The following is a 21,070-nucleotide window of genomic DNA, read 5'->3' as shown; positions in this document are numbered from 1 at the left end:
TGCTTCAGCTGCTGCGGAGCAATGTGCCGCGGGATACTGTCATGCTGTGGTCGCAGCAGCTGGCATGCATTCACTTTGCTTCCCATAAAAGCTCAACTAGTGACATTCATGAGATTCACCGTAATGGACAAGCTCAAGATGTGAGTTATCGATGTGCCTGGCGGGGGTCGATTGTATTTCGCTAAAAAACGCTGGCTGTGAGCACCAGATACCCCAGTCAACAGCATCCCATACATTCGGCCACTATATAGGCAATCTTGCAAGAAACTCAGGAGACACCATGTGTTAAGTTATATAATACTCAGATTTGTAATGTGTCCAAGAAGAAAAAAGTTCAAGAGCAGTGTCGAGCACCACTGTGTTGCTTCTACCTGCCACCAACCCGTGCCTGCCACGAACAGGGGTGTCCCACTTCCGGATATCAGGATGGTGTGTGCCTTCACTATCCAAGTCGCGATCCGTGCCACAGCCGTTTGCCGCAATATCGGCGGGCGCAAACGAACCCGCTGCCGAGCGCGACCAAAGGCGGACGCGCTTAGGGGAAGTTGTTGCGGGCAGAGATAACCGCATTAACCAGGCCTGGTCGGTTGCCCACACTATTTGCACACCGTGGCTGTCCATGGTGTTGTCCTTGGCGTTGAACTTGCCGATGGGGGAGAATGGCGAGACCTGGAGGTGAATTTTTGGCGGAGGCGCGGGCCGATCCTCTGAGCCGCCACCGCGGCGCTTTGTCTTCTTCTCCTTCTCATTGGGATCCGGATGTATAACAGTGAACGGGCAGTCGGCCACGTTTTCAGTGGACTCCTCCGGCCGAGGCCGCTTGCGAGCGGTGGCCATTGCTGCAGAATCGTATGTTCTTAGAACCTTGAAGATTGGCGTGCTCCTTTGGCAGGGTCGTTACCTGTTTGCTATGCCGATATTCGCGCGTGGGATTCAAGCGACGTGTCCGGGTCGCGTGGACGGCTGAGCGGTAGCCGAGGATGGAACTCGGACGGTTGAAGCTCAGCGCGATCTCTTGTAAAGGAAACTAGAGCAAGTAAGCCCAGACAGCAGCGGAGAGTCTGCAACAAAGCGCCGCGTTGGAGTTGCGCGCAGCCTCGGAGGCGTGGTGGCAAGTGCTGCGCGGATGGCGCAGCAGGAGCCACGACAAGATCCGCAGCTAGAGAGCTACGCTGGCGTGGCGCACGCGGCAGGGGACCCTGTCTCTATCCAGCGGCAAAAAGGAGGGATGCTGCCCACGATGATATGAGACTTGCAGCAGGCAAAGAGGATGGATATCGGCTGCTATGCGCGGCGCAGGCGAGGAAAAGCTTGTAGAGGTGTGTGGGCTTGGTTTGGGCGGGTGATGCGGCCCGAGGTGCTGACTGACGCGCAGACGCGGAGGCGCGCACGGCTTTGAACAAGGAGCGAATTCGAGCTATTCTGAGAGAGCGACGAGAGCGCAGGCGTTTTCGCGATTTGACAGGCGCGATGATTGAGACGGAGCGGCGCGCGGCGGTGAGGCCCACGTGCAGCGGCTACTCTAGTGGACAAGGGTGTGGGCCGGCGGCCAGCGCGGCGCGTGGGAATCAGCTCGTGCTTGGGTAGGTGGGCAGGCAGCACCATCTAGCAACTCGACAAGCTGCAGCTCGTCAGAATGGGCTGGCCACTGTCCTTCTCGTTATGGGCACCAACCAGCACAACACCACCTCCTCCGAAATCCTGGTGGCGGGGGTGAATCGTGTCAGCCAAGCCCAGCCGCCTCTGCTTTTGTGTGTTCCCCCGCCATGCTGGGCACCACCACAACGACCTAAAGTCAGATTCTCAATTAAGGCACCACCAAATGCAGAAGATTACGCCGAGTATTATACTCACGCGCCAATCCCTCTGGACCTGTAATGCGATACGCAGAGGCCTAATTCGTGACAACACGAGATCCTCCGATGATCATTACCAGGGCCTTCTGGATGCTGGACAGAGCTGGCATGCAGACCAGCTGCGCGCTGGAGCTCGGCCATGTCCTTGCCGGCCGGCCCATCTGGCGGACCCACGGCGACTTCAAAGTCGACGCCGGTCTCGTTGCCAATTGTCCGGTCCCGCTCCGCATATTCGGTCGCCTCACAGTCTTGACCTCCACCACCGCCATCCGGCCCCGGCTCCGCCCTTGCATGCGTGGTAGCTTGCCCCGCTGCTAGCGTTCCTACGATCCAGTACCGCGTGCGGTGCATTGCCGACGAGAACGACTGTAGTCTCACTTCTTTCCAATGCGCGTGGCCTATGCCTGCCGAACAGTCCTTTTGGCTGGGATCATGGCTGACCGCCTCTCTAGCCCGGTGCTTCAGAATCTCTTCCCGCCTTCTCGTCACGAATCGGCACGCTATACAGCAGAATCCGGAGTAGACCTAGAGCTCCGTGATAGTTGGACTGCCGCCCACCGGGGGCTCTGCCTCGTATGGGTCCACGTGCCCTTGGAAGCCTTCTACTGCTGCTGCCGCTGCTGATTTGACCGCCCGTAGCTGGCCGCCCTTGAGCCGGTGCCTCGCGGAACCTAGAGCACCCATGCATATGGAGCGAGGTATTCTCCACACACTCGCAGACCAGATGCTTGGCCATCGTTTGCAGGCAACGTCTCGCTGATCACGGTGGGCCCGCTTTCTCAGTCTCCCGCCCACTTCCGTTCAGGACACCAGCTAGATGCCGCTCGAATAGAGAGTCCAGTAGTGGATTTCTATGGAATTCAAAGAACACCAATGAGTGTATAAAACCCACAGCTATCGTATATTATGATGGGAGGAGGATGCCGTGAAGGCCCTTTTTAATAGGTAGGTGCACGAAGGCGTACTCAGGACGACCTCTTCCTTTTGGAAAGCCCCACTGTGCCGGGGTCCTCACGTCGTGTGTTGGGCGCTCACGATAGCCCAATTACAGGTATGATCCAGCGTGTTCTATCTTTCAAGCATATCCATCGCGTGTATCACTCTTGGACGGCAGCTTGACATTTGGTCAGTGCGCCTCTATCCTTGTCAATATATCTTCGGTTGCCGCACACTCGACGGCACGCCCACCAATGTTGGGTTTAAGTTAACGTGCGCGGGGTTGCCTAAAGTCTCGTCAAATGATGGTCAACTACTATGTGCGGGTCTTTCTAAAACGCTCTATGACTCCGAAAGGACTACAACCATACGCTCTATGGCGAGAGCGAAAGTTGTCTGGTAAAGGGGAATTCGGAATGGGTCGCTGAGAGTTGCGAGAAGCATTCCACTAGCGATGTTACCCGTCTAACACAAAAGTGCGTGCCCGGCGTCGTCAGTAGTGCTGGGTCGGATGCATCTTTGCGGTGGCTCGGAGCCTTGGTGGTCCTTCACATGTTCGAAATGGTGCTCAGAAGTTCGTCCCCCTTCGCTCGTCCAGTTATCCGCGGAATGAGAAGCGTCGCCACTATTCCAGGCTTTGTCACCCATAAGCGGGAATTCGCAGGGCTTTCAAGCCGAGCTGGCCATATGGGGCGCGTGAGCACTTGGGCATCGCTTCGTGGTAATGCCGGAGCGGAACAGAATTGCAGGCGCCGTTTGCAACACGATCGGGTCCCACGACTTCGGTTACCCAGGCTGAAGGTGGGATGAATGTGGAGGCATGCAGAGCGTGATAATATTGTTCTGCTAGCAATGGAGCTCGAATTCGGTCGAGTGGTGGCTCTCGTGGCCGTCGAGGATCAATAACCGGTATTTGCCTTTCGTACGAGGTGCTGTATGGAAGTCGAAGTGCTTGATCCAATCTAGGCCTACCGCATTGGTAGTCCAACCATTATCGGTGGTTGCCATGCGCCAGTCGGCCGGGAGGTTGCACTCGGTATACCAGTTGGCGAGGTGGTACTGTGCGGCCAAGATGATGAAGGAGGGGATGGCCCAGCCGAGGGCATTGACTCCCTGGATCACCGTTGCCCATTCGCGGTTGCCAGGCTGGGCCAGCTTTGCCTTGCTACGGCCATCCGAGGTCGTAACTACCATACCCGCGAAGATGATGCCCATCATGAACCCAGTCTCGTCGAAGTTGTAGATATCGTCATCCACAATACCGTACTTGGCCTTGACGTTCCGAACAAGGGCAAACCACTCGCCAATGACCTTTGGATCCTCACACTTGGCCCTCTGGTAGTCGTATCTACGCGTATAACGCGTACGGAGCTCTGGCTGGCGTTTGACAAATCGATGGGCCCAGAGTTGACCGACAGGAGGCGCGTCGCGTACGCGTAGCAGTTGGTTGGCCATATCTTCCACACCACACAATCTAGGTGGAAAAGCTCGCGTAGATAGCTCAACAATATATTGAACAATAGCTTCTTCTTCTGACTGAGTAAGCTTCTTCGACTTGGGCGTACTGTCGCATCGTGCAAGCTTGCCGTCGCGTCGGCGCCCTAGAGTCTTACGGGCGACCCCGTAAATCTCAGCAGCGGCTCGCACGCTTAGATTTTTGTCGTTTTGAAGAGCCCCGAGGGCCAAGATTATCTGGGCTTCCTTTGAAGTAGATGGCATATTGGGTGACTGAGAAAATTAGGTGTTGAGAGCGAAGGTGTCGCGTCGCGTAGAAAGTGGGCCACTCGCTGATATGGGCCACTCACTGATAATGTACGTTATAACACGATCGAAATGGTACCTCTCCTCGGGGCGCACGAAGACAAACACCCACTTCGGGCGGATCTTGTAACAAAACTCCGAGAGAGCACCACAAGCTTCTAATAAAAGTCTCCAAGCTCACGAACATTAGATAGAGTGATGGACTTACTTGCGAAAATGCCCCAGCGCTCCGTCATCTCCTTCATCTGAACATACAGCTGATCTCTAATCGTAGACTCTATGAGCGCATTAGGAACTTGCACGTCAGGGTAGCTGTGAGCGAAGGTAGGACGCCTCCCTTGTATCCGGCAACCAAGCACATAATCCCATTATAGATCTGAATACGGAGGGGCTGTAATGAGATCATTTGAATGGTGAAGCTTCGGCTCCGATGCGCCACAGAATCGTGGTTCCCGTTCCTCGTTGTGCAAGAGTTTCGATGCAGCGATCGCCGTGGTGGAATGACGAGGCAGTAAGAAAGTGGGATTGGAGTCACTTGACAGGTAACACCGGCTAGCTCAATTGCTATGGCGGCACAATGACTGGTGGGCACAGCGGCGTCCTGTGAAGTAGCCAGGTCATAAAGTGTGTTTGTATGATAATCATGTGACTTAAACGTGCTCTTTGAAGGCTGCGGAATAACGCACCACAAAGGAGTAATGTTGGTAGCAGCCGGCGTGGGCGCCTGAGATGCGGGGCCAGCAACGGTTCCCCACGCCAGCCTACTGCTGTGGTTGAAGTTGCCGTTGCCCCCGAGCTGTGCAGATTCGTTTTCGTCGTCGTTGTCTGTTCCTGTGAGCCGCGCCTCTTTCCAAGCTAGCAGCAGAAACCACTCGTGACCCTTGATACATAACACTCGTAGCGACGGCACGTCGGTCAATTTTGCATTGCCAGCTGATTCTCCTCCGTTTCCGGTGCTGTGTCTGGTTTGGCCTCGGCCACATTGAAGCATTATCCGAGGATGTAGATAATGACGTGTCACTCTCCAGCCGAAAGAGCGTATCCAGAGATGAGATGACATTTTCCGTGTTCCCAGCTACAATCCATGATTCTTATGAGTGATCTATGACGGGCCGTTGGACTGTTTGAGGCCAGTCCAGAACAGGATGCATGAGCATGGCCAACCTCTTTAGCATCAGGCAACTAGCCAATCCATGAAGACCTCCTAGGTCGTTCTCTCCTCGCGGATATGTTAGAATCTTTTCCTTTTTGCGTCACCACTATAACCCAGTTACGAACCGAAAAATAACAGATGGCCAAGAGAGTAAGCCCCATGAGAATGAGTGACCCTAGGATTGAGAATACGGCAAAGCTGTACGACGCAGATTGGCAGGCGGTATTGCTGGCGAGGGCGTCGGTGGCCAATCCAACCTACATTGCGGCTAGGTTAATGGCCAAATAGACCGTCGTGCTAGCCACTCAGGCAAAACTATCTTGAAAGAAGATACTATACTGATTCCAGCTAGACATATAGCTGCGTAGTGGTGTCTGAAAGAAGTAAATCTTGTTCAAGCGGCTCAAGCGGAGGTCGCCGTAGTGAATCCGCGAGTCGATGTCTCGGTAGATGTGCTCCGTGTCGACTTCCACCACAAGCCTCTCCCAGTCCTGCCAGTCTGATATGGCCGGGATTGTGCGCTTCTAAATGTGGCTCTCGTGGCGTATCTGTGCGGCGTGGGGAGAAATGAAGCCGAGCGCCGGCCACCGTAACCCTGGTGCTTGCTATAGCGAGAGGTACTCAGGCCAGAAGCGCGGCTCGAACAGTAAGGACGGGATTAGCTTGAGAAATGGGCGACCTTCGGAGTGGTTGTTGACCCAGTTGTAGACCGAGTCCATGCCGGTGTTGCGGATCTCGGCGGACGTAGACATGGCTGTATGGGCGTTTTGCCGTCGGCCTTGGCTGATGGGAGTCGATGCAGGCAACTGACGTGGGCTTAGCTCTTTCGCGGCGAAATCCCTATATGTTGTGTAGAGTGACCGAGCTGCAGATGATAGCTTGATGAACGGTTGGGACTATTCTATAGTGTTAGAGCCAAGACTTCCTAAATTTCCTGCCAACTTTTTATAGACGCCATGCCAAGTGCGACTGTTCGTGCGTTTAGCGTCACACTCCGGCGCTGCCACGGACTTTAGTGTTCGCTACAATTAGCCCCGTAAACACATCCGTGTCCACGCAGCATGGGGCCGCCAGTCAAAATACAAGGACCCCGCGTCACGACTTCGGACTTATCGACATTAGCTCCGAGCCCGCGGTTTCACCAGTGCCTGCACGACAGACGGTCACAGGGTCTAGATCGGCAACTAGGAGAGGCGACAGGGTCGTTTTGTTCGTTATCAGCCGTGTCTCATTCGTAGGCGGGTCGGCAAATGGCTATTGTTGCCTGTGAGGGTGTCGGTGAGCGCGGGGCGCCGTGCTGGCAGAAATATGCTGGCGATTGTGTGGACTTAGTGGTATATCTTTCGCATGCCAGAACCAGCAATTTCAATTTGGTCGGTCGTGGTTTTAGGAGTGGTCCACATCTGAAGTGAGGCATATGCATCTTCGACAAACACTTCGGAGACCTGGCATGGATTGACTTTGACACTACAGAAATATCCACGCCTGGGCGGACTGTTCCTGCCATGGCTTAATTGATAACATGCTGGGGCAGAGTACGTCTGCTTGTGACGTGGCCGCGGCCGGCCATCTCCATGGTGGTCTCACGGCACCACTCCTCGCCTCGAAAGCTTTTCCCTTGTCACAGGGAGTTTTGCATAAGCTCATTTCCAAGGCCGCCCTCCTCTTTCAGATAGACAACAGCCATGACGTGAGAAAGGCGGACGCTCTCCAAGCATACGGCATGGCATCGACCCTGTGCCCTATTGCTGCTAGACGCCGGCGAAGCAGGACTGCATGGCTGCAGCGGTATCGCAAGATTGTGTCCTGTCAGTCGAGGCAGCTGTTCAGATGTGTCCGCTCAACAATCGGCCCCAAAACTGGCGGGACTGTGGAATGTCATAATTACTACCTGCACTCGTAACATCCCAGGACAATGTAACCTGATGTCGTGGTATGAACCTCACCGTTGCTCCCCTAAGCCAGCCTTGCATAGACAGGCCAGAAGATCGTCTGTGTGAATGCCGACCTTGCCCGCGAGCTTCATGATGGCGGAAGGTGTTGCTACGAGAAGAGTGTCCGAAGGAGGGGCCGGGTCGGAGCTTTACGTCGCGGTCCAGAAACCCAGAGGAATCGGCGCTGTGATCAAGTTGCCGAGCGTCGACCGGTCAGTGTTGGCGGCACGACGCTTCGCAGCTCTCACCAGGCCATGGATAAGAGTTTTACATTTTTGTTTGTTGGCTGAAAGCACGTGTGGCACGTTTCTCAAGGGGATCCCAGTCGGTGTGGAGGACTAGCAGATGGTCCAGCAAAACACCGCCTGCGATAGGCTCCGAGGAACCGTGTTCAATCACGTTGAGACTTCACCCAGCTCTAATGGCTGCGCATGGCGTTTTCCTTCGGGCTCCTGTTCCAGAACAGCCCTCAGATCGTCGAACTCCCTGCTCAGTAGACGAATCTGGGATACATCAATTATGGGAGAGCTAAGCCAGCAGGCCTCTGGGCCTCTGCACCTCTGCACCTCTGCACCTCTGCACCTCTGCACCTCTGCCTCGTCCGTGGCGTTTTGATCCGCCCAAGTCGAAGACAAAAACTCAGGTGGCGTGTAGGGCATGTCTGCCATACCACTTGAAGCTAGGGTATTAGCTCAGCGCCTGCCGGTGTCGCAAAACAACTGGAAGGATGCCAAGGAAGAGAAACCCACTTCCACTCCCTTTTACGCGCGTCTTTCATCATGTTGCACCTCTGCACAATTCCGCCTCCCCAAAGACAGCTCTGGGTACGAGACTAAGATTAGTGCGATGTTGTCTCCGCCTTCATCTTTGGCCCACTTGTGGAATACGAACGGGCTCAAGCGCTAACGTGTCACCAAGTGGTCAAAAAGGATAGGACGGGGGGGGGGGGTTCTGAATGCCAAGACGCTAATCAGCTGCATCCCCACCCACGCCTTCGTATTGACGATGACTTCATTCTCAACAACAACGACGTCATCGTCGTCGTCGTCGCCTCAAATTGAAGCTCTGAGGCCTTCTCGCGATGCGCTACATGCTGCAACTTACCCGATAGTCCTCGTACTCAATTTGACCAAGTTACACGATGCCCGGAGTTGAGCATGATACGCCCTCCCGGGCCTCCGTCCGTGCCGTACTACAGTACCTGCAGTGGACTGGATGCCTACCTAGCAGCAACAACAACACCGACAGAGACCCCAGATGCAGCCATCCAGAGCACACAAAGGAGGCCGTTTTCAAGGCTTTTGGTGTTTCTCGTAGTCGCGGTTATGCCTGGCTCAAAGAAGCGCCTCTACAGGAGTGCTGGGCCCCAAGAGACACGTCGCCGTCGCGCGACGCGCCGGCCAAAAAGCGCTGTACAGACTGGGCATCTCGCCGCAGTACAAATAACCCCCATATCGCAGAGCGGCGAGGGCGCCCTGTAGGCTTCACTCTAGAGGACGGCGAGGACCTCCACCATTGGCTAATCAGCCTCCCAGAAGACGATAAATACCAGGGCTTCAGGCTCCCGTGGCCCGTCGCAGCAGCAGAAGCAGACATCGACATCCACGTCTCAGAGCGAACAATCCGCCGCCGCATGGGTAAACTGCAGTACGGCACCCGCAATTCGTCGCAGAAGGACGGCCTAGACGATACAACGAAGGCCAAGAGTTGCCTACGCAAAAAAGCAGCTTCTCGAAGGAAGCTGGGATAGCGCAGAATGGCGGAGAACCTGCTTCTCTATGGACGAAGTTCATTTCGGCTTTCAACCTGCACTGACGACAAAGGTCCACCGCCGACCTGACCAACGTAACGAGCACTGGGTCGTCCAAACCAATGACCCCCAGAAGAAGAAGAAGAAGTTCCAGAATGCCCGCCGGACGATCAGAAATACAGAGCAGGATGCTGCATGAGCAGATAGCCTAGCGGACGAGAACGAACAGACTCTTCTCTATGCTGTCTGGGCCGTTGGATATGACTTCAAATCGAGGCTATATTGGTACACGATCCCGACGAACAAGAATGGCAAGATGACGGCGGCAGTACTTAAACCAATTCTAGGCCAGCTATTTACGGAGATACAGCAGCATGTTGGGCACGCGGGCTTCCGCCTATATATGGACAGCGATAGTAGCCATCACTCTAACGCAATACGTGACTGGTGTAAAGACAACGACCGTCACATCGTGATAGGCCCAGCCCTCTCTCCTGACCTTAATTGGGTCGAGAGCTCCGTCAGACGCATCAAATGGCACGTCAAAAACAGCCCCCATTTGACTACTGACGACCTGAAGGCAGTCATCGAAGCAGGGCTTCAAAAATGCACTCAGAAGAAGGTCAACGACGACCTCAATAGTATGAAGCACCGACTTGAGCAGGTGATTGCAGCAAATGGCAATAGAACGAAGTACTGAGCTGATTGGGCAGAGGCTTAAAAAACCTCCACTTTTGTATGGAAGTTGAATGGACAGCTGGAAATATTGTTAGCGCCGAGCAAAATCAGGGGGTCCCCCCGTCCTATCCTTTTTGACCACTTGGTGCGTGACCCTGCACGGGCATTGACGATGACAGCTGAGACAAAGGCATTGGCCAATCAAGGCGTGGCCATTGCCAACGTCATCTGCTGTCATTGTCGGTGGTAGTGATGATGGCCGAGGCTTCACCCTGGCTGCTCGAGCTCCTGGCAAGATTGACGTGAGAGTGACGGCTTGGCACATGATGACATGCAAGGTATTGTCAATCTCTGGCAAGACATTGGCTCGCCGACACGCTCAGCTGAGCTGTCGATACCCTGGCGATGCTCTTTCGTCACAGTTGCACATGTCAGCGCTACTCGCGATGGCTGTACCCAGGCAGTGATGCGTAATGTACGTATGATTGACGTTGCGGCTGTTCTCACTGGCGACGGACGGGACCCATTCCCCCGGGCCGGGACCCGACGCTGTCAACCACTCACCGGCTCCGGACGGCACCAGCCGCCTTCCCCACACTCCCCGTGTTCTCGGACCAAATGCTCCGGCACAAAGTAAAGTAATTGTACGTGCAATTTTGACATCATCTTGGGCTGCTGCCCTACTGCCTATTTTACATTACCACCGCCGCGCGATATCCCTGCCCCCAACCGCATTGAATAGCCAGCTGATGCCAATCATGAGCGTCCGCCGCCAGCTCCGCTGCCAGTGGAAGATGCTGCCGCTCCGCCAGGCCAGCCACGCAGAGTGGCCCGTCCACTCCTCCCGACCACCGATCACGCCGTCGTGCTGGCCGAGGTACGCCAGGTTGGGCTTTTGCTTGTACACAAAGGACGGGGCTTGCAGCTCCTCCTCTTCGGCCGCGTTGAGCTGCCTCGCGAGATACTCTGCCTTTTGCACCGCCACCTCGGCCAGCGTAGGTAGCGCGTAGCCTTCGATGTCCGCGCAGTCGCCCAGCGCATAGACATCCGGCATGATCTCGCCGTCATGCCCTGTTTCTTTCCCGTGATATTTATCGCCTGCTGCCTCCGCGCACCTCACGCGGATCTCCTGTCTGTCACAATGCGCTGCAGCTTGCCCGCCTTCTGTACCTCCTGCATCTTCTCGACCAGCGGGTTCACCCCATTACCCGTTGCCCAGATGAGCATCCCGTACCCCAGCGGGCGGTCCTCGCCGTGCTCCTTGGTATAAATGACCCCGCCCTCCACTTTTGTAATATGGCTCCCCGTCTCAATGTGCACGCTGCGGCTCTGCAGCTTGTGCAGGGCGTACCCGGCGAGCCGGTCGTCAAACGTGCCCAGGATCACGGGCGCCACGTCGTGCACCTCGATGCTGAACAGCGCCCCACCACCACCACCTTCCTCTCCGCTGGTGTCAAGGTGCGGATACAAGAACCGCAGGTCGTGCTGCCACAGGTCGTACAGCTCGGCCGTGGCCTCGTTGCCAATGGCCCCGCCGCCGACGACGACGACGCGCAGCATGTCGCGCTGCTGGGTGCGCGTGAGCCCGGGAGTGGACGCCGCGTCGAGCATCTCGAGCAGGCGCTGCTGGATCTGCCGCGCGTCGTCGGTCGTGCGGAGGAAGTGCGCGTGCTCGACGGCGCCGGGCGTGCCGAAGGTCTGCACGGTGCAGCCGGGGGCGAGGATGAGGATGTCGTAGGGCATGGTGAAGGTATGGGAGTGGGAGAGGTGGTTATCGGCTACGTCCGGGACCGAGGGGCTGCAGTGCAGCGTCTTGCGGGCAAAGTCGATGTCGTCGACGGTGGCTTTGTAGTAGTGCAAGCCTGAGACGCGGTTGCGGCGGCGGACTGGCTCCTCGGCGAGTCTGGTCAAATGCATCAGTGCCAGGGACATCACGTATTGTCGTTGTGGCCCTGCGGGCATCAGGGCGGTCTAATAACATTGGTGGCATACCTGAAATTGATCATGCCCGCTGCCGCACTGGCAAGCAGCGGTGTGTACTGGATGGTCCTCATGGGCGAGATGACAGTGACATCGTACTTGGCGAGCGACAGCTCGTGTGCGAGCGTGAAGCCACCCCATCCACTGCCTATAATGGCAATTTTGCTTTTGGGCATGTTGTCTAGGGCCATAAAGTGATTGATGACGGCCTTCTCAAGGGTTAAGAGTTGTGTTTGTTGTCCGTGTGAGAAGGCTCGGACCAGATGAAGATATGAGGACGCCTCCAGGAATCTCTGGGTCCCGTCTCCAAATCTCCACGTCGATTGCGCGGCCTTGCGGCAATGATGCATGGAAGTCCTGCCATCCAAGTCTCGCCATGATGACGAGTGGTCGACCGAGCGTTGTGACATGTACTCCACGCCAGAAGATATCCACAAAGCCAAGCACGTCACAAACGAGGGGTTCTGGGTGATTTTTTGACAATTTATTGGAGGGCCATTACTTGCTGTCTCCATCCTACGAGATCTGCTTCTGGTATTACACTTAGATCGCAGTAAGTAAATTAGAGGGGATAATGGTCCACAGCGGACCTGCATCTACGACGCGTCGTGACTCAGTGTTGGCTAGCACGTGCCCTGCGCCTCTGTTTCTCTGTGCTATCCAATCATGGAATTGGGTTGCCGCCCAGAGCTTTGAAGAGCTTTGAATGCTTGCCGTCTTCATAAGCAATCGGATCAAGCGAGTAATGCGCTCCAAAGAGGTGCCCAACAGCCGGCCGCCCAAGCTTAGGCTCAGGAATGCTCACAAACACCTTGGAATTCTGGTCGTCAAAGCCCGAGGTCTTGTCCTCGAAGTTTGAGATGACGCCTAGCATGGCGACAAAGTCGACCCTGTGCGCAAAGTGCTCCGTGGTGTGCGTAGAGTTGCCCAGGTACTGGATGGCCCCGTCGTCGACGACGCGCCAGTCCATGCTGGGGTTGGCAAAGGGGAACACGCGGAGCTTGGTGCGCATGTCCTCCCTCTCGGGGGAGTCGTCTGGATAGTCACTCACGAGCTGCTGCAGGGTGAGCCGCGTGAGCAGACAGCCTTGCGAGTGGCAGATGAGGACGACCTTGTTAGGCTTAACCGAGCCGTCCTTGGGCCACAGCGTGTTGTGGACCTCGTTGTAGAGGGCCTCTTGCGCGGCCCTGCTCGACTCGGTGCGCTGGATCAGCTTGTTCTTGGAGTTTTTGTGGTCCTCGACGGTCGAGTGCTCGCCAAAGCACTGGATCATGTCCCAGAGGATGCCGTCGCTGCGGTTGAAGACGCCCGTCACCTCGCGCTTGAACGCGCTGCGGATCTTGCGGCACGCCCCCTCGAACCAGACCCGCTCGTTGCCAATGCCGTTGATGTAGATCCACTTCTCGCCAATGACATCCGGGTGGGTTGGGCCGCTGTAGGCCGCCACGTACGTAGGGGAAGGGGGTTGACCGTTCTTGAAGTCGCTGTCGATCTCAATGTTCATGTCGACAGTCGAGATCGAAAGGGGTAGCTTGGGCAGCAGGCCCAGCGTGATGATCTTGCCGATTGTCAGGAGCACGCGCTGGATCTGTGCGCCGACGGCCTGCCAGTTTTCTGGCTTTTTCAGATCGAGCTCCCAGTACTGGTTCTGAGGGCTTTCCCCAGGTTTGCCCTTGGTGTTGACTCCAGAAGGCCGGACAACGTCCAACGTGAAATTGAGCAGTTCGGTGGTGTGATTGACTAGGTACTCGATGAGGCCATCGCTGGCGTCGTTGGTGAAGATGCTCTTGACAATGAGGACCACGCCGCCAGATCTCTCCACCATGCCATCGATGATGCTCTGCGCGATCCAGAGGGTGGCCATGACAATGGCTGTGGCACCCGCCGACCTGAAGATGGCCGCCGCGAAAAGAACAGGGACGCTGAAGAAAAAGTGGTAGAATGGTGCCACCATACGGTGGATGGCGTGGGAGATGGCGCGGACGATCATATTGGCGGTGTTATGAGCTCTAAGTCTTGAGTCTTTGTGGTGAGTGTGGCCAGTGTTGACAGACCAGAGCCGAGGGGGTGCCCAGGTGATAATATAGTCGGCGAGCAATAGATCACGCTATCCCTTTGGGACGGACGGGAAAGGCTGTGTCCGGTCTCCCTTCGACTGTGTCACCAACTAAACTTTGGCATGTCTGGCCCGGCCCGTGTCTCACCCGTTTGTGTGTGTGCCCCGAGCTGTGGCTTGGAACACCTCCAGGCACACTACACATGCTGGGGGGAGACACCGTCTTGTTATCTTTCAGCCGCAAAACCCTGAACAGAAATCGACCCTGCCCAAGGTTTCAGCGGCTGAGGTGCATGTCTTGCCATGCAGCCGTGCGCAGTCAGCTGCGCCGCGTTCCAATGCAACTTATCTGCGTTAGGCACAATTGACTTTCCGCCTATGTATGCAGAGTGAGCCCTCCGCATCGCGGCACTCCTCGTGCATGAGACATTTACAAGCTCAGCTGCAACCGACTTGCATGTGGCTGGCTGAGAGCAGGAGCAGCTGCTTATTTTGCATGTGATTATGGCGTTCGGGAATCAACACCACATGAGATTGTTGTGTGAGAGTAAGAATGCGACGCGACCACCAGGGGAAATTCACCGTAGGCCAGTTGTCACTGGCGCTATTCAATGACATCTAGAATGAGCTAATTACACGCTCCCGAATTACGCTCCCAGATGATGCTCTTCGCCATGTGAATTACGAAAAGAAATTTGTCTCCGCGCGAGATTTTGGCAAGCTCACAGCTAACGAACCAACACCTGGGGCCCCCAGGGCCTCGCAGCAATCGCCTCGAGCTGCTTCATCCCTTGCTCCGAATACCCATTGATGCCATACGCGAGCTGCGCATCGCTCAGCGACGAACGCAGGAACGCCACCACGACCATCTTCATCTCGAGGTTGGCAATGTGCATGCCCAGACAGATCCTCGTGCCCCCGCCGAAGCTGAAGTCGGCCTCCTTCATGGCCGTTGTGGCGTCCGCCCACCGGTCCGGGTTGAACGTGTCCGGTTCCGGATAGACGACCGGGTCGCGTGAGATGCTGAAGCCCAGGGTTGACACAGTCATGCCTGCTGGGACGAAGTAGCCGCATATGTCGCGGCCCCCTTTGGGCTGGTGATTGACACAATGTTAGATTTCAAGTGAAGTGGCAGGGTAAAATGTGTACACGTACCACTTTTCGCGGCAGCCGCCCCGGCGCAGCGCCATACAACCTCATGACCTCGAGCATGAAATAGTCGAGATACTTCAGCTTCGCAAGGTCTTCAATGCCCGGCTTTCCAGGCAGCCTCGCCTCGTCAATCTCCTCGTCCAGCTGAGCCTTGATATCGGGAAACTTGAACAGCAGCCACAGCATATACGCCAGCGTATTGGCAGTCGTGTCGGTTCCCGCGAGCATCAGGATCACGGTGTTGGACAGGATCTCGTGCTCCGAGATGCTGCCCTTCTCGCGCGCCTGCGTCTCCAGCGCCCTGTCGAGCAGGATCGTGGTGGTGGTCGATCCCGCGCCGCCTGCGGCTACCCGTGCGCGATAGTCATCAATGTACGCCTTCGCGACCGAGTTGAGGCGCGTGGACACCCCGCGCAGCGTGGAGAAGGGGAAGCAGGGCAGGTGTCTGGTCTTGGACCAGTCGCCCTGCCATAGAGCGAGGCGGAGGATGTTGAGCGGCATGACACGCTTGATGTCTTTGATATTGGTTCTCCCGTATATTGTAGCTTGGGATTAGGTATTTTGAACCCGTGATGGAGACAATGGTAGCTGGGATATGCTTACCTCGCCAGTCTCCAGCATCCCCAGGGACGAGCCCACACTCAGCTCCCCCGTCACATCAGACGTTAAGCTCTTGAACCACTTGACAAGATCGACGTAGCCCTGCTCCCTTCTCTCCCTCTCTATCTGCCGAATCAAGATGTCCACGTACTTTTGGATCAAGGGCTGGAAGGTGATCAGGTTCGACTGGGAGACTGACTTTGCGAAGAGCTTGCGCCACTCGGCGTGGTAGACTGGGTCGGCGGTCGTGAAGACGTTCTGGGCCTCGTCGAACGACGCGTCCTCGTAGAATTGCGTCTTGAGGTACTCGCTGCGGAACTTGTGAATCTCTTTGGCAGCCTTGGGGTCTGAGATGGAGACCTCGTTCGGTGTGACGCGCACGATTGGGCCTGCGAGCATCGGATTGTAAGGTCAGGTGTTAGATAGAGTGACCAGGGACAAGATCAGGGGTTGAATCCATCTACCATAGCGCTTGTGCAGGTCGTGCAAAAAGTACATCCTTGTGCCGCGATAGATATGGTACACGACGGGCAAGCCGGTGAACTTGCTCCATGTTGGGCCCGGCAGACTAGCCAGCGGGCCGGTCAAGCCGACATAGACGTGGTACTAGTAGAAGGTGGCCATTAGTCCTCTATAGATCCTGCCTTCTCAAGCAATGGAAGTGGTCCCGTACTGCTGTATAGGTAGCCGCAAATAGCCCAGCACCAATGCCGGCCACATTGACATTGATGGCGTCCATGGTAATCGTACTTGTGTTGAGGGCTGAAGCTGTGCGAGCGCCTTGTGCGTTGTGTAGATACGAGACACTGCACGATGTCCAGCAGAAGAGTGGATAGAGCCTCTATAATGCCGAAGGCTGCGACGAGAGGATCTCAAGATCTTATACATGTTCTACTCCATACCCACGGCTGCCAGGGTCCCCTCAAAGTCCATGCAGCATCTCCAAAGGGCAAAGAAAGCTATGCACGACACGGCCGCAGATATATTCCAGATAAGGACCTCCTCGCAGATCCCATCAGTCAATACAAGCCATTGCTCAGCCTGATACAGCCCGGTGCCGCAGGTGTACTACATTGGCCGCGGCTTGCATATGCTCAAGGGGAACCCCTCTTCATGCTTGTTCCGCTAACGTGGTGGCACTCATTCGGGTATTATACTCTTTGCATTATATCATCTGCTTTTGGCCTTGGAGCTTGATTGCAGCCACCAGCTCGTCCCTGACTGGAGGGTACCACATGCAAGCAGGGTCGCACAGCATGCGGGCGGGCGCTTCATATCGCATATTGCTGGCACCAACAACATGCACATCACACCGGTCTGAGGCCAGAAATCGTGGCTGCATGGCACCTCGCACTGCAACGGTGTTTCTTGGCCGAAGCCCTGCGAAGTCCAAGACTACAAGTCCAATGAATACGAAGTCCGCGTAGTGATTGTAGTACCTTAATCGCCGCAAATCCGGCGTGGAGGTCGTTTCTTGGCTGAGTGAGTAATTGGGGCAGTAAAGGCCAGTATCTATCACCGCATCTAGTACGAATTCATCCGCAATTGTTGGGTGAGTCTTTTCTTGCCGCCCTTGGCTAATGATCACAGGGATGCGATGACCTCGAGCACATCTCGCATGCCATCACGTCAAGAGCCGGCCATTTCTCATCATGTCTTGAGCCCGGTTTTGGACGTCGTTGAAGCGCATGAAGCCGCATTTCTCGCTTTCCAGGTGGTTGATTAGGCCCGCGAGGTTCTTAAAGTCTTGGCGGTAATCCCGCTTAGGGCAGTGGTAGAAAGATTGCTGGTCTGCAGCAGGTGATGGAACGACGTAAAGATTCAAGGTCAGCACCTCAGGGCGCGCCGGAATGTTTGTGAGTCAAGCTACGGGGAGACTTACGAACTGGGGAGCCAAGGTGCTGGTTGAGGCCTTTAAGGGTGGTGAAGGAGCGGTGGCAAAGATAGCACTCATAAGCGTAGCCGTTCCAGGCGCGCCCCGTGGCTTCGTACGAGTCGGAGCCGTGCCAATCAAGCAGGTTCTTGGTCATGACGCCATGGCTATCTTTGGACCTGATGATACGGTAGATCTGGTCGCGATTGAGATTCGGTGCCTGTGGACAGGAGCCCGTCTCGATGTGATGGATGAGACCGGTCGCTGTGGCGTAGCTGCGGTCACAGAAAGGGCAGGCAATGTTGGTGCCGCGATGGATGCGCGAGTTGAGGTGCTGGGAAGTGGACCATAAACTCGAGCAGCGGTCACCCAAAGTCAGACATGCCCCCCACAAACAGCCAGGGCAAGATCGTACTCTTGTCTATCCACCAGCATTGCAACAGCATTCTAAGCGCAGTCCCTCGTTCTAACAGCTTGTCTGTTTGATTCCTTGCTCTTAAGTCGAGCCGCCTGACAATGATGCTACTTCTTTCGAGGCATTTTCGACCGTAGACTGGGGGGGAACAATGCTCAAGGGTAAATCGCTATGGCTCGGTCAGCATTGACTGCAATCACCGCCATTGCCATCCGTGACAATCTGCTATGCCACATTGCCCGCCAGCCCATCCTCTCCACGAAACTCTCTCCACCGATTCGTCGACAATACAAGCTCAGTACATCCCTTGAGCAAGAAACCCCATTTCCGCATGAACCCGTCACTGACCTCCCAGCCATGCGTGCTCCACAGGCGATCGCCCCAGACCACCAGTCCTCGTCGTTCGGGATCGTCGTAACCATCATACACACCCTTGCCGAGATCGTGCGCTAGATCGTAAACGTCTATGCAGTGCGCAAGTCCGATGATGTTGTCTCGTAGCTGTGCGACAGGGATCGCTGCGAAGATGTTCAGCCAGGAAGCTGCCGCCACTGGTAGCGTCGTCCGCACAGGCGCGTACAGCGGTGTTGCCGGTGGGTCACTGTCGTTGGACCAGGACTGGGAAGAATGGGTGCGCTGCTGTAGCTCAAGGTTCGTCGGTTGCAAGTCGCGAGGTACCCTCGAGTAGTCGGACAGGTTAATAGCTGACACTGGCTGAACGCCTAGTGACTGTGGGCAACCTGAAGGCAGCAAGCCCAGTGTGGAAATTATGGACATGTTAGTTATGATTGCGTGGACGGCATTGTATTGCACCAGGATGATGATCTGGTGGTCTACCGTCATGGGAAACAGTAGTTTCTGGATAAAGCCAGTGTCGATTCGGATGCAGGCTAGAGTCCATTTGTAGGTACGTGAATGATCAGTTCCAGTGGTGCTGTATTCCAAGAACGGTCTCAAGAGCTTGATAGACGGCAGCCTCTTTGCAGAACTGGTGTTGGCGAGCGGCGGGCTTTTATGCTGAATCTCAACAGTCCGAATCCCCTTGTCTTGCGCAGCTGGCGTATTATGGTGATTCTTTCTCGGCACGAGAAGTCCAAACCCGCCCCACGGGCATCAGAGCGCCTTGCTTGCGAGCTGCTCACTTGGCGAATAGCTTTGCGCTGGCCTACGACTTTTTAGGCCAATAGGTCGGATCTTTCCTCGTGGAGTGACTTACGCCATGCCTGCTGTCTCAACCGATTCTGGAACTTCTTCCGCGTGCGCGAAGGGATGGCCGTCGTGACATGGTCTGTATCTCCAGTGAGCCCGGTCCAGGAAAGAAATAAAGGCGAGAAATGAGTGGGTCTTACCGGATTCCAAGGTTCCGGCTCCTGTCCCCGCGAACATCACTTGTGGCTGCATCGGGAGGCGTGGGAGTCTGCTCTTGCTCGCCTAATGGCACGGTCTTGAGATTTGACTGCACTCTGTGCAAAACGCCCATTGTTTCCACTGCGAGTAATCGCGTGCGGCTGTTACGTGCGGAGGAAAAGGCATGACTGTGTGCATGTTTGGATGCTTACACAACCCACTTGGACAAAGACTGGGGTTTCGAACGAGGCAACATCACTCACAAATGCAAGGGCGTTACGCGCTAGCACCAAATGCGGCGCTCCTCGGGGGAGGGTTGTGCCGTTCTGTCAGCCACAGGGAAACCACGACATCGCAATGATTGGCTGCTCTGACTTCCTGACAACAGTGCCTCTCCGCATGTTCTCGCAGCGTCTCGCACTAGGACTACTTCGGGCCATGCACCAGCGCGCGCTTGAGATTGCTCGTTCAAGCTGTGCTCTTTTGATTCGGCAACATGACACCACGGCTTGTCCCGTCTTGTCAGGATAGCGGGCAGTGCAGGTGTTGTCCGGGCAAGGTGCATATGCATCCGCTCAGTCATGAAAGTTTCTCGGTCGAGTAGCCGTAAACGGTGGTCAGCGGCTGCAGGTCAAGCTCCATCTCAATACAGGTAGTCTCAAGATAGCGGGCTTGTATAGCCAAGTCGTCCCAAGGTAGGATGCGGGGAGGGATGGATTATGTTAGCATTAACGTAATCCACAAGTGAGCGGGCCACACAAGTGAGCGGGCCACCCACCAGGTACCCGTACGACAATGTATAAGAGAATTCAACCATAACGCCTGAAATCAATTAAAACTATGAGGAATCCTCTTCTTCAGAGGCAGATATAACTTTCTGACACGTGCGAGCATTATGGCCGGGCTCGCCGCAGACGCCACATCGTCGCGCGCGCGTTTCTGGCCTCCTCGTACGACTACTATTCTGACTCGTTTCCGCCCTTAACTGCTCCGTCGCGTCGATTTGAGCCTTCAAATCTTTTGCCTGGTCAATCGTGAGGGACCCTCCTTTCTGTAGCTGCTTTCTCTTTGTACGGCGACGGCGGCTAAGGCGGTCATTTGCATCTCGAAGTTCGGCGAGTTCGTGGCGTACAAGGGTTTGCTCGTGCACCATCATTGCGATTCCTTTATTTAGCTGCCGTAAGCTTGCAATTATTGATGAAGGAGAGCTACCCTGATGCCGTACGATACGATTCTTGATGTACTCTGTCTGCGATTCGGCCTCAATTGGGTTGTTCGGCGTCTTTGAAACCCAAGGAGGTGGCAGCCCAGTAGAGGAACCTGGCGGTGTCGGCGTACGAAACTTCACATCCAGCTGCGAAATCACATAATTCGGGTCGTACGGCACTAGGCCAGTTGCTCTAAAGCCTGCCTGGATGTTTGACTTTGTCATCGCAGCGTCGTACGCCTTGTAAAAGGCTAGGAGGAAGTCTTCCTTCGCGATGTGGGTAATATGCGCCCGCATGAGACCTTCGATTTCTTTTCCGTACGCCCGTTTTAGAGGTCCGAAGCACCCGACATCGAGAGGCTGGAGCTTATG

The 21,070-nt window shown here is 55.6% G+C and overlaps 6 protein-coding genes across 6 annotated transcripts; all 6 read right to left on the bottom strand.

The window, feature by feature from the left end:
* Positions 1–70: 70 nt before the first annotated feature.
* On the bottom strand, positions 71–837 carry B0I36DRAFT_356036 (uncharacterized protein; the record flags this gene model as incomplete). Its single annotated transcript, XM_046157517.1, has 2 exons — positions 71–96; positions 372–837. 2 exons carry the CDS (start codon positions 835–837, stop codon positions 71–73), a joined length of 492 nt encoding a protein of 163 aa, XP_046004912.1.
* Positions 838–10,765: 9,928 nt separating this feature from the next.
* On the bottom strand, positions 10,766–12,224 carry B0I36DRAFT_399456 (uncharacterized protein; the record flags this gene model as incomplete). The annotated part of the gene is made up of 3 exons (XM_046161646.1): positions 10,766–11,125; positions 11,209–11,971; positions 12,061–12,224. 3 exons carry the CDS (start codon positions 12,222–12,224, stop codon positions 10,766–10,768), a joined length of 1,287 nt encoding a protein of 428 aa, XP_046004911.1.
* A 291-nt stretch (positions 12,225–12,515) lies between these two features.
* B0I36DRAFT_339977 (uncharacterized protein) lies at positions 12,516–14,085 on the bottom strand. The gene has a single exon (XM_046155912.1). It carries the CDS (start codon positions 14,036–14,038, stop codon positions 12,713–12,715), a length of 1,326 nt encoding a protein of 441 aa, XP_046004910.1. The 5' UTR covers positions 14,039–14,085; the 3' UTR covers positions 12,516–12,712.
* A 747-nt stretch (positions 14,086–14,832) lies between these two features.
* Positions 14,833–16,595, bottom strand: B0I36DRAFT_389591 (cytochrome P450; the record flags this gene model as incomplete). The annotated part of the gene is made up of 5 exons (XM_046161342.1): positions 14,833–15,198; positions 15,260–15,763; positions 15,860–16,245; positions 16,321–16,462; positions 16,530–16,595. The coding sequence occupies 5 exons, from the start codon at positions 16,593–16,595 to the stop codon at positions 14,833–14,835; spliced, it is 1,464 nt and encodes a 487-aa protein (XP_046004909.1).
* Positions 16,596–17,480: 885 nt separating this feature from the next.
* Positions 17,481–18,084, bottom strand: B0I36DRAFT_256317 (uncharacterized protein; the record flags this gene model as incomplete). Its single annotated transcript, XM_046150928.1, has 2 exons — positions 17,481–17,647; positions 17,739–18,084. Coding segments are annotated over 2 exons (513 nt in total), but the record flags the coding sequence as incomplete, so codon positions are not given.
* Positions 18,085–18,396: 312 nt separating this feature from the next.
* Positions 18,397–18,999, bottom strand: B0I36DRAFT_217607 (uncharacterized protein; the record flags this gene model as incomplete). The annotated part of the gene is made up of 2 exons (XM_046148988.1): positions 18,397–18,762; positions 18,865–18,999. Coding segments are annotated over 2 exons (501 nt in total), but the record flags the coding sequence as incomplete, so codon positions are not given.
* Positions 19,000–21,070: the final 2,071 nt, after the last annotated feature.

Source organism: Microdochium trichocladiopsis (assembly GCF_020744255.1).
Source record: "Microdochium trichocladiopsis strain MPI-CAGE-CH-0230 chromosome Unknown B0I36scaffold_14, whole genome shotgun sequence".
NCBI lineage: Eukaryota > Fungi > Ascomycota > Sordariomycetes > Xylariales > Microdochiaceae > Microdochium > Microdochium trichocladiopsis.
The sequence above is the reverse complement of the archived record's forward strand: the minus strand, read 5'-3'. Positions and strand labels throughout refer to the sequence as shown.

Bases quoted from the DNA above. Each gene is read 5' to 3' on its own strand.
- B0I36DRAFT_339977 (XM_046155912.1), bottom strand. From the start codon at position 14,038: ATGATCGTCCGCGCCATCTCCCACGCCATCCACCGTATGGTGGCACCA.